Here is a 15,487-nt window from a genome sequence, read left to right on the forward strand (position 1 = left end):
TCCCAGCCGGGCAGCATTTCACCTCTGCACGCCCACGTCCTCAACCTTGGAAAACAAAGCTGAGGGAGCAACTAACCAGAACCTTCCTCAGGGTACATTCCCATGTTCTACCAGTTTCAGTGCGGGGTACCCACCCCCCGCAGTGTCAAAACCCGGCTGGTTAGAAAAGAACCTCAACAAGCCCCAACTGGAATCCAATCCCATGTATCCCATGTGGATTAGTTAACTAAATTACTTATTCTTACACTCAAAGCCAGGGTTGGCCCTGCCATGCCCACCAGAACTCCAAAGCCAACGGGGAACACGAAATCCTCACTGCCTCCCTCCCTGTGCGCGGTGTTACCACCCAAGCTGTGCAAACACAATCACCCTCTACAGCAGAGCCTCACCGGGTGACAGGACACATTTGCACAAAGCCTGCCGCCCCAGGCCAGTTTCAACAATTCAGGGGCAGACCTGGGCTCCGCTTCTAGCTCCCAACAAGCCCCACCTGCTCCAGGCAGGGGACCAGATAAAATGGTAGGGCAAAAAACATGACATTTTGCTAAGGAGCCAAGGGCAACAACTCTCAGAAAGCACAAGAACCCTCCTGTGGCCACAGTGGAGCGGCCAGACTGGGAAGCAAAACCAGAGGCAGAGGGTCACTGGAAAACTAGTTTTATTGAGATCCCACCAGCTGCGCAATCTGCTCCTGACGTTAAGCTCCTTCTTCCTTTGCAATTCGGTCTTTCTTAAGTGGTCCCTGTGGAGAGGCGCAGGGGGCAAGGTTAGAGGGGGAGGAAAGAAGCTGGGCACGAATACCCCCACCTATGGAACCAGAGATCCTGCACTGGCACAAGCTCAGGACCCCCAGGAGCCAGTGCAGCTGGGCAGGCTGACGGGAGACATCCCCGGGGAACCATCCCAGCCCCAGCCAAGGGCAGCAGGGTCCGGGTGCTCACCATGAACGCTTTCTTCTCCTCCACGGTCTGGAATCGGCCATGGCCAAACTTGGAGGTGGTGTCGATGAATTTAAGGTCAATCTTCTCCAGGGCCCGCCGCTTGGTCTGCACCAGCAAGGACTGTGGGCCAAGAGGGAAAGGTCAGTTACAGTTCACAGGCCCCTCATCTGCGAGGGCAGAGGATCACCAGTCTCAATCACAGCCCCTCCAGAGCCAAGAGGAACCCCCTTCCCACACCACCTCTACTATAGCTGGTCTTACCCAAGGATCTCCCCCTGGACACCAGAACGATGTAGGAAACACATGAAAACAGAAGCAGACAGCTGGGCCAGGCCAGACTGAAATTCCTCCTCCCAGAACTTCAAAGCTCATGTTCAAGGGAAGGCCAAGCCCTGACCCCCATTTCTTTGAACTCCCCTCAACGAAGTGTGGCCCTGTGTCCCCTATCGACTCCTCCACTGGAGGCCCAAGCCCCGCCTACACCCCGACCACCAGGAAGGGCCGCCAGCCTCACCTTGCGAAGAGTCAGCACTCGCTTCTTGGTTCCCACCACACAGCCTTTCAGCATGACAAAGTCATTGGTCACTTCACCATAGTGGACAAAGCCACCCTGGAAAGAGCAAGGCCATCAGATCAGGACAGAGCAAGTGTAAGGCTAGAGACTGATCAGACAACACACAGGACTCCTTCAGATTCAGGTGCTCCCCTGCCACCTGCCGACCACAGGGCTGTTCTCAGAAGGAAGGCAGCAAGGAACGTTTCCGCAGTTGGACTCGGGCGCTGTGCCCAGCGCTCATTCCAGAGCCTCATCACTGAACAGCTGGGTCTGAGATCCCACTTCTCACCAGCCAGCCCCGACCAGGGCATTGAAGACGTGCCATTTACAAGAACAGACGGCTGGATACGGTCTGTAGGAGACCAGTTAACAGACTGAAAACACAGCCTCGGTGAGTCAGCCAGGACACAAGAGCACCAGGGTCCCACCCCACAGGTGAGGTCTGGCGCAGATTCACAAAGAATGAGAAGGAAATCCCCGCCGGAGCCAGGACTTGAGGCTTTGAGAAAACAGTTCTCATTACTCACCAGAGGGTTGATGCTCTTGTCAGACAAATCATAATCAGTGGAAGCATTGTTCTTGATCAGCTTGCCATCCTTGATGAGGTAGCCCTGGCCAATCTTGTAGATCTACATAAGGGATGGACCGGAGAAACTTAAAAGGAGAGACAGACTCCAGGAAAGCAGCTATCACCTCAGTCCTAGTGATGGGGCACCCCAGGCTAGGAGCAGAAAGAAAGGCCGGCTGGGCCTAAAGATACCGCCGCGTGTTGGAGACAGTGGCCCCCGCAAAACCTCAAAGGCAAAGGAAAGGCCAGACGTGGCTCTCATCTTTGGTCACCCGAAGGGTCAGCTGCACCAGAACCACCTTCGATGGCACCTTGTAAACCACTGATGTCCACGAGCCAAAACCGTTCCCCATCAGACAATGGGAGCAACTCCAATCCAAGTGCAGTCCGGAAGCTCCCGCACAACGGAGCAGTGCTAACAGGAAGTGGAAACTGCACTCCCAACACTGGGCTCGTCTCTCCCCAGGTTTAAAGTCTCCATACGAACCCCCCTGGCACCTCACCTTCTTGTTGATCTCAGTGCGGTGATGGTAGCCTTTCTGCCCGGCCCGAGCCACAGAAAAGGCCACTCGGGCAGGATGCCAGGCCCCAATACAGGCCACCTTGCGCAGCCCTCGGTGGGTTTTGCGGGGTAGCTTCTTCGTGTGCCAGCGGCTGGTGACCCCTAGAACAGACACAAGCTTGTTACCGGGGTGTCGAGAACGCCTGCCATTGGCCCTTTCCCACTGAGTGCCCAATCTGAGTTCACTCGACACCTGAGTATGGACAGTCAACACCCACACGGACTAGGTGAGCGAGGGACAGGAAGGCTGAACATACACGTGACCCTCTAAGCCCTCTTATTCGCTCCAGTGGATCACCTGCCAAGACGTAAACCCGTTCTCAACTCAAGAGGCCTCGGAGAACCGGCCGTGCACTAGAATGGGAGCACGTGCACTTCACGGCATCCACCAAGTTCTACACCGTCAGAGGCTGACCCAATTTCTGAGTCCCCTCCGCCTTCTGCAGCGAGCTCCAAATGTAAGGGTTCAGATGTATGGCCAGATCGCCCCCAGTCCTCCTACCTCCCTGCCACTTGACCACAGGGCTATTCCCAGAGACAGGCAGGGAGGAAAGTTTCTGCCATCTTACTCGTGGGACGTGCCCAGCACTCCTTCCAGGGCCTCGTCGCCAAAGATCTGGACCCGAAACCGCATCTAACCACCACTCGGGCCACCGCAGAGCTCACCTTTGTAGCCTTTGCCCTTGGTGACGCCGATGACATCGATCATCTCGTCCTGCCCAAACACCTGATTCACAGGCACCTGCTGCTCCAGCCTCTCACGGGCCCAGTCCAGCTTCTCGGCCACCGTGCCTCCGTTCACCTGGATCTCCATGAGGTGGGCCTTCTTCTGGCGTAGAGGGAGCAGGCGCATCTAGGAGGGAATCGATACGGCTCAGACACCTGAGCTTCAAGCTCTCCTCCAGTGGCAGAACAGTCTGGCCACCTTGAACCGCACGTTTCTCCACTGGCAAAAACGAAAAGGCTCCTTCCTGTATTAAAATCCCTACTGGGTACCGTTCCCCTTTTCAATTCTGATGCCGGAGTTCACCATCAGGATGGACTGATCCTTAATACACATGGGCCACGCCAACACAAGCAGACCTAACCAGATCCTGGGACCAACTAGCCCTACGTTCCTGATCATCATGCTTTCTGGTGGCTTCCTTTGGCGTACTGCCCCTCGTTTACCCTGGCCATCTATCTTGGCTCTACTGACCGTCAACAAGCCACTCACATTGTGGGAGAATGGAAATAGCACCTCGGTCAAGAGAGAAGCTGCAAACTTTAGGGAAAAAAAGAATTCAAACCTAAAGCGTTTCATTAAGCGTGGCCCAGTGCTGTCCTATGGAACTCTCTTCAGTAACGGACACACACTACAAATCTAAACCAATATGGTCATCTTAACCATACTGAAACTGAACAATTTAACAATCGGGGGTGTATACCCAGAATAATAACTCAAGCAAACTGCAGAGGACGTAGTCATTCTACAGCCAAAGGGTCACGGCAAGTCAGATTTGAAGCGCAAACAGCCAGTGACCTACTACTATTTTCAGTCAAGCATTTCACAATGTCAAACAATCACTAGTTCCTTCCACCACTTTTCCTAAAATGGGACACGGTTTCCCAAATAAAAAGCCTGGAGACACAGCGCCCTCTGTTGGCGACAGAAAAGCCAACCCTTAGGCCTGGAGGAACCGGGCTGCCTTCTCAGGTTTAGACTTTGCCTGGCCTCGGAAATCCAGGGCAGGTGCCGCACCGTGTTGCTGCATCACTTCAAGCAATCCCCAGGCTGCTCGCTGGCCCATCCATCCAGACACGTTTAAGGAACTGGAACCAATCTTACCATCCCTCCAAAATCCCTACACGGTCCGTTTGAGGTGAGAAATCAACTCAGAAGAGAACTAGGGGGGGCTCGGTTCAAGTAGGACTCCGTCTCCCTAGACAGGAAGCGCTGGCGCAGTCCCCCTCTTGTGCGTCCTGCCGAGTGCTCACCTGAGTGTGGGCGATGACGCGGATGACCTGGCAGTACTTCTTCATGCTGCCGAAGTCCTTCTCTAGTTGCTTCTTGCCATCGTCATCCTGCCACTTCTTGCAGTACTTGGTGAAGGCCTTCTTCTTGGACTTATGCCTTCAGGAGCAGAGCAGAGTTGGGGAGGGGGCGGGGCGCAGGCCTTCATCACTCCTCCAAGGGGTGAGCGGAAGGCACACTGGCACCACATAGGGACGGGGCTCATTGCCGGCTTCTAAGGAGCCTTTTCCACCGGCAAGCGGAGCCTGGATGGAGCTCATCGGGCAGAGCCGAGCGGAGCTGAGCAGAGGTCCACAAAGTTAATACAAGTCACAAACATTCAAATACTCACTAATTCTTGCTCCGACTTAGCCATTATTAACCCGACCACACTCCCAGACGGAGGACTGGGGGAGTTAGGCACTATCTCAGTTTCTAGCCCTACTCTCCATACTTCCCAGCAACCAAAAGAACACGAGAACTACTGAGTTCTCAGTCAACACCCACTAAGCTGAACGGGAAGGTCTAGAGGTGCTGCTCAAGGTCTGTCCCCAGAAACTGTTCTGCTCAGGACACCAACTAAACCGGACGCCAGAGCAGTTCTAGTTCCTCCCCTGCTAGAGAGAAGACCCACACAGGGCCCCTGACCCACAGAGTGCATAGCCTCCTCGTCCCTGTCCCTTACCAGTTCTTATAGAAGCGCCTTTTGCACTCATCACTGATGTGCTCAGCGAAGATGGTCTTAAAGGTACGAAGGCCTCGAGGGGTTTCCACGTAGCCCACGACGCCCACAACCACCATGGGCGGGGTCTCCACAATGGTCACAGCCTCCACGACCTCCTTCTTGTTCACCTCTGTGGAAGAGAGGGCGGTCAGACGGGAGGGGGACAGCCAGAGTCGCCGACGGATTATGACGCTGCGTCTCCAAGTGCCCACTTCAATTAAAGAACGCAACGTGCTCGAGGTAACCAGGAAGTTTGCAGAAGTGGGGCCCTTATCGGCAACCTGGACTCCCAGGGGCCAACTTCCCGCGTGCGTTTTGTGTTTCTAACTCAAAAAAGTATCAGGACTCTAAGGCAGTGCGATTTTTCTTCACAACCAGGGACACGGGCAGTATTCAGGCTTTTAGAGTTAAGGCTCACAGGGACGATCTCCCAAATTGGCATACTCCTATGCTGTGCTTTTAAAACTTACGTTAAAGTTCCCGGGCTTCAACACATCCCTCCACCTACAGCAATGCCAGCCATCTACAGCCTGAAACACCGATCCCATCAAGAGAGGGTCTGCCCCAACTCCAGTCCGTCCCCATCCTCGGCTCCTAACCACCACCCCCCACCAGCTCCGAGGATGCAGCCTGTACTTACTGGATCCTGGCCTGTCGACCTCCCGCACGATGTGAGTCATGCCGGCCTTGTAGCCCAAGAAGGCGGTGAGGTGGACGGGCTTTGAAGAGTCATCCTTGGGGAAGCTCTTCACCTTCCCACGGTGTCGGCTGCTGCGTTTCCGAGGCAAGAAGCCCAGGGACCCATGCCTGGGAGCGGAGAACTTCCTGTGAGACTAGGAGGAAACAATCCACGTTAGCACTCTGGCTCATCTAAGTAGCTCACTTCTGACGCCCAGCATGCCTCAGTTGAACGCTGAGTCCACACCAGCAACCCCATGAATAAACATGCTAATATGCGGGGCTGGGTTCACTTGCTTAGAGGGCCACACATCCTAAACGAGTTCTAGCTTTGTCTCGAAACCTCATTTCGTAACCCAAGCAAACGTACTTTCTTCTCTTAACAGGACTAAGACACACAAGGTGGGGGGGGGGGGGGTCATTAAAATCACTTCACAGGTGGCTTTATGGTCGAGTCCGCAACAGTTTGACCACGAAGAGACTTCTGGGACAAGCGGCTGGCACTACAGGTTCCCCAGGCCGGACTGATAACACGTAGAGGCCACCAGAACCCGACAGAGCCAAATCAGAACATGACAATCAGCACAGAGTCTCTGTCCGCCCGTCAATAAGTTCATCATCTGTGGTTCCTCGGAACTCCAGAGGCCTTACGGTTGTACGAACCGTCCCACCCATTTCAGCCCGAGGCCTCGGCACCCCTACCCCAGGCTCCCCTCCCGCGCGCTACTTGGATTTCTGCACCTCCCAGGTTAGCACGAGCAGTGCCTGGCGACCCCACTCAAGAAGCCTCCTGGCCTACGTGCTCAGACGCTAAACCGGATTAACACTAAATCGGGAAGGGCGAGATCCGGCAAATTATCTGGCACTTGAGAATTTTCGGGCTCGGGGCCTCCAAACCGGAGCCAGGCCCAAGGGCTTTCGCCAGCCGCCTGGCGGGCCCCAGGTCAAGCACAGGCCTCGGGTCTTTCCAGAAATAGGCCTGGTTGGGGATGTCGCCGAGTCCCCCATGCTCGTCGAGCAGGCCCCCGGCGCCCGCCGAGTTGGGATGGCGGCGATGCGCCGCGGATGGAGTCGTGCCGCCGCGCCAACAAAGAGGGGAGCGCCATGATAACACATACCATCCCGCCGCCGAATGCTGCCGGTAGAGGTCGGGGCTCTGCCGGCGAGCCATTTATAAAGCCCCGCCTGGCTCCGCCCCTTCCGGCGTGCGAGCGCGCGCCCGCGGCGGACGCCGGGTCGTGGGGCGGGCACGGGGCGCCCTTTCCACGCACGCTCGTCCTCGCCCAGAGTTCGTTCTGAGCTGGACGTCCGTTTCGGGGGCGGGGATTAGAGACTATACGGCGAGCGACTGGGTTCAAACTTAGCGAAGCGCCAGGGAAACGTTGGCAGAGAATTGGGCGCAACGACCGTTCAGCGCTAGGTAGCTGCCAAGTTGGATGACACACGCCGTTACGCTGAAGCTAAATGGCCACGTCTGGTTTTTTGGGTTTTTTTTTTTCATGTGAAATGCCGTCCCCTCCAGGATTGAATAACCCAGCTGTGGGTTTCAGCGCCAAAGCGCCTTCACACGTGACATCCCCTTTCCGTCCCACACGGCGGATCCGCGGTGTTGGCCGTTTGGCGGGCAACCGACTTGGGACGCGTTGCCCCGCTCCCACCCGTTCAGAGTTGGAGAGAAAAGACCGAAAACCGGGCTGCCTGACTCCCAACCCAGAGCTGCTTCCGCGACACCAACTTGCCTTTACTGCTTTCTGATTTCGGACACCCGTCCCTCAAGCCCCGTCTGGGCCATGACTCCGGGTGTCCAGGTGCTGTGGCCCGCGCTCGCTTCTGATGGTCAGTGAGGCGACAAAACCGCCTCACGACCTGCGGTCTCGGGTCCAGCTGCCCAACCTCCCTGACTCGCCCTTCCAGCCTCAGGAGCCCTTGCTGATCTCCGCCTACCTCCCCCCACCCACGGTGACCCACGAGCTTCCTATTGCTCCCCCTGCTTCCAGGCTTGCCTCTCGAAATCTTTTTAAGAATCACATGTTAAAGGGGCGCCTGGGTGGCGCAGTCGGTTAAGGTTAAGCGTCCGACTTCAGCCAGGTCACGATCTCGCGGTCCGTGAGTTCGAGCCCCGCGACGATCTCGCGGTCCGTGAGTTCGAGCCCCGCGTCAGGCTCTGGGCTGATGGCTCGGAGCCTGGAGCCTGTTTCCGATTCTGTGTCTCCCTCTCTCTCTGACCCTCCCCCGTTCATGCTCTGTCTCTCTCTGTCCCAAAAATAAATAAAAAACGTTGAAAAAAAATTTTTTTTAAATAAAAAAAAAGAATCACATGTTATCTTGTTACTTCCCGTGGCTCCCTGTTGTTTCCTGGGGATTAAGCATTAACTCCCGAGGCTGCCCCCTCCAAGGCCTGATACACCCTTTTTGCTGGGGGAGGACACACACACACTGTCTCCCATACGTCACCTTGCACCTCCATCCCACCCGGTCCTGTTACTTGATTCCGGACCTGGCCATTGCACGCTCACACCATTGGTTAAAAAAACATTTCATCTTCACACCATCCCTTGGGGGGTCGGGGGTGGGGGCGGCGCCGATTTCCCTCACTGGAAATAAGATTTCCCTTCTGGGAAATCTTTGGGGCCAGATGTGTTTCCAAACTCAGCATTTTTCATGTTTTAAATAAATCATGCAATATGGTGCACATACTTATGTAATCCTCCCCAAACTCTTTAATGAGACACATTAATTCTGTAAAAATATAGATACAGATATAGATACCTTCTTATGGAGTGGGATAAATATAAACGGCTTCACATCGGTTCAAGGCTGACTTTGGCTGCCTAAAAAATTCGTCGGTTTGGTTTTTGCTATCCAGTGGCTTCTGTTTTTAATTTCAGAATTGCAAACGAAAGACTATGACCCATATTGTCTGTCCCCTCCTATAGAGCAAACAAAGTTTCAGGCCAAGAGGAAATAATTTGACAAAAGTCACACAATCAATGAAGGACAGGGCTCAAGTCTGACTCCAGCTTCGGTTTTCACAGCATCAGACTTGGTGTCCAGTAACCCCCTCACTGGAAAGAGCTCTGGGCCCCCAAATCATTCACTCAATAAGAAATATTTACTGGGGGCACCTGGGTGGCTCAGTCGGCTAAGTGTCTGACTTTGGCTCAGGTCATGATCTCAAGGCTCGTGAGTTCAAGCCCCGCCTTGGGCTCTGTGCTGACAGCTCAGACCCTGGAGCCTGCCTTGGATTCTGTGACTCCTTCTCTCTCTGCCCCTCCCCTGCTCATGCTCTGCCTCTCTCAAAAATAAACATTTTTGAAAAGTTAAAATGGCGAAGAGAGTTTAAAAAGGTTTGACAATGTCACTAAAGGTCCTAGACAAACTATTCTCCCTAAAAGGAATTCCTTCCTTACCATCAAGGGAGAAAAGAGAGCATCAAGAGACTTCTGTCATTCCATTTGTGCATACAGCTCACTGGGTTATTGTCTTGGGCCTCAGGTTCCCCATCTGTCAAATGAGGGATTCGTTCATTTATTTAACAAATGTGTGCTGTGCCAAGCCTGCTCTGCCTAGCCTTGTGCTCAGCTCTGCAACATAGAAATCAAGCAGACATGAAGCACCTGCCCTGGGAGAAACCAGTTTGCCGACATCATAACTGCACCAGAGGCCTGTGCAAAATATGATTGGAATACAAGAGAGGACTGGTGAATCCCTCCCCCCTCCCCCCAGGTCGTGGGCTTCTGCTGAGGCGATGTTATTTGAATTGGGCCGCAAAGGATTTTTATTTGTCAGGCCAAAAGGCAGCTGTCCAGGCAGAGGGAACAATGTGTACAAAAGCACAGAGAATAAAAGATCTGCTCACGGACTGCTTGTGGTTTGATATGGTCCAGAGAGTAGGGGACAGTGGCAGGAGACAAGCTTAGGAAGACAGAGTTCAAATCCCAGCCTAGAATCTAAGGACACTTCATCCTGAGGGCAGCGGGATGCGCTAAAAGTGTTAAAGTACCCGTCAAGGTGGGTGGCCTGGGTGACGTGACCAGTGTGACCTGTAAGGTAAACATAAAGGAGCCAAATCAGGAGATGGTTAGGATGGACAAGATCTGGAAACGATTGGCATGAGTCATTGGAGGTGGGATGAAGTAAGGAAGACACGAGGGCAAGGATCACGGTATCCATTACGGAATATTGGGTAAATACGACTTTTACAAGGGCAAGATTTGTAGGTTTGGGATTCTTTTATAGGGTTAAGCGTATCCTTTCTCCTTCCAAGAACGTGTCTGAGGTTACATACCAGAACGTGTGCAGCTCAACAAGAAAAAGGTAAGCAAATGAGGGAAGGGAAAGAAAATGAAGCCAGAAAGGGATCACACGCAAAACACGCATCATAGAACTCTGTGTCTGTGCCCGAGTCTTCCTTCCATTTGGTTCCGAGCCTCTGTGCAGCCACATAAGAAAGAGAAATATGATTAGGAGCACATTTCACAATATCCGCATGATGAAAACAAACCGGTAAGTAGAAGGAGTCCGCTGTGCCTAAAATAAGGCTTGAAAGAAATTTCTCTGGGGAGACAGAGAAATGTTTGGCTGAAGGGCCAGCATGGGATGTAGTCGGTAATGCCCCGAGCGTCCTCCCACAGTGAACTCACAGTGGCTATGTACACACAGCGCAGACCAATGAATTCAAGGTAACACACCAGTACGATCCGTATGAGCGCTTTACGAGAGGCCGGAACAAAGGGGTTGGGTTACCTGATCCCACATTGCTAGTTTCATCCAAAGATACAATCCAGAGCCTGGTGGGGCACCCGGCTCGCTCAGTGGATAGAGCATGAGACTCTTGATCTCAGGGTTGTGAGTTTGAGCCCCACATGGGGTGTGACGCCTACTTAAAACAACAACAACAACAAACCCAAGCGCATCTGGGTGGCTCAGTTGGTTGAGCATCTGACTCTTGATTTCGGCTCAGGTCGTGATCTCACATTTCGTGGGTTCAAGCCCCACGTCGGGCTCTGTGCTGGCAGTGCGGAACCTGCTTGGGATTCTCTCTCTCTCTCCTTTTCTATCTACCCCCCCTCCCACGCAGGCTCTAAACAAACAAACAAATAAATAAATAAAATCCAGAGTCTGAAAAGAAATGGATGATGTTATTTACAAATGGCCTTCCATCGCTACTGTTTTTTAAAATGGAACTTCTGATAAGCAGCAGAGAAAGGTCTCAGGCTTTGCTCAAATACCTAACGGGCAGATGTTCTGTATGGCCAGGTAAAGCTCTAGGTGTGGACTAACCGTAGTGGCAGGTCAGGAGGACCTAAGCAGGAGCCAAACAGGGATCACATGATGTTTCAACGTCCATCTCTCTCACCGGACCGGAAGTTTCCTGTAGGCAGAGACCATATCCTGTTCCCACGTTCTCAGCACCCAGTACAGGGCCTCGCACAGAGGTCTGGGCCACATCTGTCAGATGAGGGCATGAACACAGGGAACCAAACTAGAACGTCACAGTTTTACTTTCAAAGGCTCCCTCCCTTGTCCCCTTGAAGCAATAATGCCCCCTCTTTGACATGAGCTCACACCCCGATCGTTTGTGCTGTCACTGATTGTTGCAAAACCACCAGGCCCAGATGAGACGGTATTTGAGCCAGAGGGTCAGTTAATGTGAGCTTGTGGCATGAGCACCGCTCGATGTCCCCGAGGCAGGAGCCTGGGCACAGAGGCTCTGGGCCATGGAGGCCCCACGTCCCCGCTCCTCCACCACCGGCCGTCAGGATGATGCCCCACAGAACGGGAGCCGGCTGGCCATGGGGGCGTGGCATTTCCTGCCCCTTCCCCTGTGTGGTGCAGGCCTGGTGAAGTTCTATGCCCCCCTGCTGGGGCTGCAGGTGACCGTAGCAAACATGGCCTCCCACTGCCTCTCAGCCCATCTACTGGGCCTCTGTGTCCTGTGCTGCAGTAGCCGGCAGGTGGGCCGGGGGTGAGGCCAGGAAGCTGTGCATAAAGTTGCCACTGCCTATCCAACGGGCCTTGTGGCAGCCACTGACCATGGCCTGGGGCTGGGGCCCCCAGCAGCTCACCATCCTGATGCACGGAGCCTACCACCACATCCCATGGCTCTTGTGACACTTCAAGTGGGAGTCCAGCCTGGTCCTACTCTCCATGGCCCAGCGGGCCTCCTACAGCCCGGCCAGCCTCCACCAAGAGAATGACAAGGCCTTGGAGCAGCCGCTACGAGCCGTGCTGCCGCAGGTGGCCATGTCCCTGCTGGTCTGCTGCCTAGACAGGCTGTGGGTGGCCGTGGGGCGGGTAGGCCGGGCCATGCTGGGCCCAACCTCTAGGGTGGGCCAGGCTGTCCTGGGCAGAGTCCAAAGACCTGGATGAGGTCACTGCCATCCTTCCAGCCATCCCCATCCCTGGCCCTGACCCAGCCGCCCGGAGCAGGCTCCCACCGGCCTCCATCAGCCTGTGCCTCGTGTTTGGGGACAAGGACGCCAGTGGGCGAGAAAGAGGCCGTGGCTTTGGGGCCACCGAGGTGCCCGTTAGCACCAGGTTCCAGAACAGCAGGACAAGCAAGATGGCCTCCAGGTGTTCAGGCTGGGGGACCTGGTCTCAGCTCTATCACCACTGTGTGTCTCTGGGGAGGCTCCTTTACCTTTCTTAGCCTCAGTTTCCTTTTTCGTAAAAATTAGACGATAGGCCTCTAGGGAGAGGGGATATATACAATTGGGCCATTTGTAAATTGTAGAGTGTTCTTCCTTCTTTAATGACCCTACCAGAGTGTATAAGACCTCCTTGGAGACAACTTTCATATTCTATCAAAGGATATAAAAAGAAGACCGTGATAAATGGAGTGATGTAGTCAGCTCGTGGATCGGCGGACCTAATGTCTTAAAAAATGTCAGTTTGTCTCCAAATTAATCCATGCAGTCATTGGGATCCCAACCAAAATCCCAAGGGATTGTGGCAGGGGCTACTCAGAAACAGATTCTAAGATGTATATAGAAAATCAAAGTCCTGGGCGTGCCTGGGTGACTCAGTTGTTTAAGCATCTGACTTTGGCTCAGGTCATGATCTCGCGGTCCATGGGTTCGAGCCCCACGTCCGGCTCTGTGCTGACGGCTCAGAGTCGGGAGCCTGCTTCGGATTCTGTGTCTCCTTCTCTCCCTGGTCTCCCCAGCTCGTGCTCTGTCTTTTGTGCTCTCAGAAGTAAATAAACATAAAGAAAAGAAAATCGAGGTCCTTGAAAAGTTAGGGCTTTTTGAAAAAATGAAGCCAAGATGGGGATTTACTTGACCAAATATTAAGACATATAACCAAAGCACAACAGGAAAAACAATGCGCTAGTGACACAGGCACAGAAAAACAGGCAGATGAATGGAATGGAATGTAGAACCCTAGACATAGGCTGGGTACACACGGAAACTCGATACATGAAAAAAGTGACATCCCAAACCAGGATGAAAGCATGGATTATGTAGCAGAAGGGTTGGAGAAATTGGTTCACGACAGGAGAAAATAAATACATATGGATCTTGTAGTGGATTGAAGGTGTTTCTCAGAAGATATGTCCACCTGTCAATGCGGCCTCATTTAGGAAAAAGTCCTTTGCAAAGGATTCTTTGAATCAAGGATCTTGAGATTAGATCATCCTGAATTAGGATGGGCCCTAAACCCAATGACTAGTATCTTTTTTTTTTCAAGTTTATTTATTTTGAGAGAGACAGAGACAGCATAATTTGGTGGGGCGGGGGGGGGGGGTGGGTGGCGAGGGAGAGACAGAATCCCAAGCAGGCTCCGCACTGCCAGAACAGAGCCCGAGGCAGGGCTCAAACTCACGAAACTGTGAGATCATGACCTGAGCCGAAACCAAGAGTTGGACACTTAACCGCCTGAGCCACCCGGATGCCCCTGATGGGTATCTTTATAAGAAAAACTAAGGGAAGGAGAAATACAGAGGGGAGGGCCATGCGAAGAGAGACACAGATTAGCCAAGAAATGTCAAGGATTGCCAGCAGCCACCAGAAGCGTGAAACAGCTTCTCCTTCAGAGCCTCCAAAAGGAGCCCACCCTGCCAGCATCCTGATTTCAGACTTTTCCAGAACGGCGAGAGAGTAAATGTCTGTTGTTTTCGGCCACCAAGCTTTCGGTAACTTGCTACAGCCGGCCACAAGAAACGAATACAGACCCTTACTTTGCGTCTCAGCTCTATACGTAAGGTCCAAAAAAATTTGAGGCGCTGTACCAATGCAGATGGGTATTATTTATGTTATTACAGTGATTTGTATGTGCCCAATGCATTTCTTAGCCTTTGGGAAATAGCTGCCCTTCACTGAGGGCAGAAGAATCTTTTATTTCATTCAGTCAGTCAACCCTTTGAGGAAAGCACTCTTCAATCAGCTCCATTTTAGAGCTAAGGAAACCATCCCGGAAGAACTTAGTAACTTCCTGGGGTGCCTGGGTGGCTCAGTCGGTTAAGCATCCGACTTCGGCTCAGGTCATGATCTCCTTGTTCATGGGTTCGAGCCCCACGTCGGGCTCTGTGCGGACAGCTCGGAGCCTGGAGCCTGCTTCGGATTCTGGGTCTCCCTCTCTCTCTGCCCCTCCCCCACTCATGCTCTGTTTTTCTCTAAAATAAACAAACATTAAAAAAAGATTTGCCGGTGCAGCCACTCTGGAAAACAGTATGGAGGTTCCTCAAAAAATTAAAGATAGAACTACCCTACGACCCAGCAATTGAACTACTAGGCATTTATCCAAGGGATACAGATGTGCTGTTTCAAAGGGACATGTTCACCCCCAAGTTTAGAGCAGCACTATCAACAATAGCCAAAGCATGGAAAGAGCCCAAATGCCCATCGACAGATGAATGGATAAAGAAGATGTGGTACATAGATACAATGGAGTATTACTCGACAACCAAAAAGAATGAAATCTTGCCATTTGCAACTATGTGGATGGAACTGGAGGGTATTATGCTAAGTGAAATTAGCCAGTCAGAGAAAGACAAAAGTCATATGACTTCACTCCTATGAGGACTTTAAGAGACAAAACAGATGCACATAAGGGAAGGGAAGCAAAAATAATATAAAAACAGGGAGGGGGGCCAAACAGAAGAGACTCCTAAATATGGAGAACGAACTGAGGGTTCCGGGAGGGGTCGTGGGAGGCGGGAGGGGCTCAATGGGTCAGGGGCACTAAGGAATCTACTCCTGAAATCATTGTTGCACTACACGCTAACACTTTGGATGTCAATTAAAAAAATAAAATTAAAAAAAAATTGACCTATTAAAAAAAAAAAAGAATTCAGTAACTTCCTGAGGTCACACAGCAGAATTTGCACCTTCAACCTCTAGCCTTCACATCCCTGTTCAGAATGAGCTCTTTCCAGGGTTTCTGTGGCACCTCCTTCACTGCCACCACTAGCATGGAGGCGTCAGGAAGACAGGCTCTACTGAGTTCCCTGCTGTGTCCCCA

The 15,487-nt window shown here is 52.7% G+C and overlaps 1 protein-coding gene and 4 non-coding genes across 6 annotated transcripts; all 5 read right to left on the reverse strand.

Moving 5' to 3' along the window:
* Positions 1-641: 641 nt before the first annotated feature.
* RPL3 (ribosomal protein L3) lies at positions 642-7,241 on the reverse strand. 2 transcript variants are annotated; one of them, XM_042947844.1, is made up of 10 exons: positions 7,141-7,241; positions 5,985-6,177; positions 5,306-5,474; positions 4,605-4,740; positions 3,294-3,480; positions 2,569-2,729; positions 2,025-2,126; positions 1,456-1,551; positions 942-1,061; positions 642-742 (listed from the first exon to the last, which is right to left on the reverse strand). In XM_042947844.1, the coding sequence occupies exons 1-10, from the start codon at positions 7,141-7,143 to the stop codon at positions 698-700; spliced, it is 1,212 nt and encodes a 403-aa protein (XP_042803778.1). In that variant the 5' UTR covers positions 7,144-7,241; the 3' UTR covers positions 642-697. The 2 variants fall into 2 exon arrangements, with proteins under 2 accessions (XP_042803778.1, XP_042803779.1); XM_042947845.1 differs by having other exon boundaries at positions 7,137-7,208.
* On the reverse strand, positions 1,669-1,762 carry LOC122225744. The gene has a single exon (XR_006205348.1). It is a non-coding gene; the product is annotated as a small nucleolar RNA U83B (small nucleolar RNA).
* Positions 3,152-3,244, reverse strand: LOC122225746. Its single transcript, XR_006205349.1, has one exon. It is a non-coding gene; the product is annotated as a small nucleolar RNA U83B (small nucleolar RNA).
* LOC122225750 lies at positions 4,741-4,795 on the reverse strand. Its single transcript, XR_006205352.1, has one exon. It is a non-coding gene; the product is annotated as a small nucleolar RNA U82P (small nucleolar RNA).
* LOC122225729 lies at positions 6,584-6,647 on the reverse strand. The gene has a single exon (XR_006205333.1). It is a non-coding gene; the product is annotated as a small nucleolar RNA SNORD43 (small nucleolar RNA).
* Positions 7,242-15,487: the final 8,246 nt, after the last annotated feature.

This window comes from Panthera leo, chromosome B4 (assembly GCF_018350215.1).
Source record: "Panthera leo isolate Ple1 chromosome B4, P.leo_Ple1_pat1.1, whole genome shotgun sequence".
Taxonomy (NCBI): domain Eukaryota; kingdom Metazoa; phylum Chordata; class Mammalia; order Carnivora; family Felidae; genus Panthera; species Panthera leo.

Coding starts and splice junctions, on each gene's coding strand:
- RPL3 (XM_042947845.1), bottom strand. CDS start 7,193: ATGGCTCGCCGGCAGAGCCCCGACCTCTACCGGCAGCATTCGGCGGCG. Junction 2,127..2,568: donor GCACTGAGATCAACAAGAAG/GTGAGGTGCCAG, acceptor TCCCTTATGTAG/ATCTACAAGATTGGCCAGGG. Junction 743..941: donor AGGAGAAGAAAGCGTTCATG/GTGAGCACCCGG, acceptor GCCTCTCCACAG/GGACCACTTAAGAAAGACCG.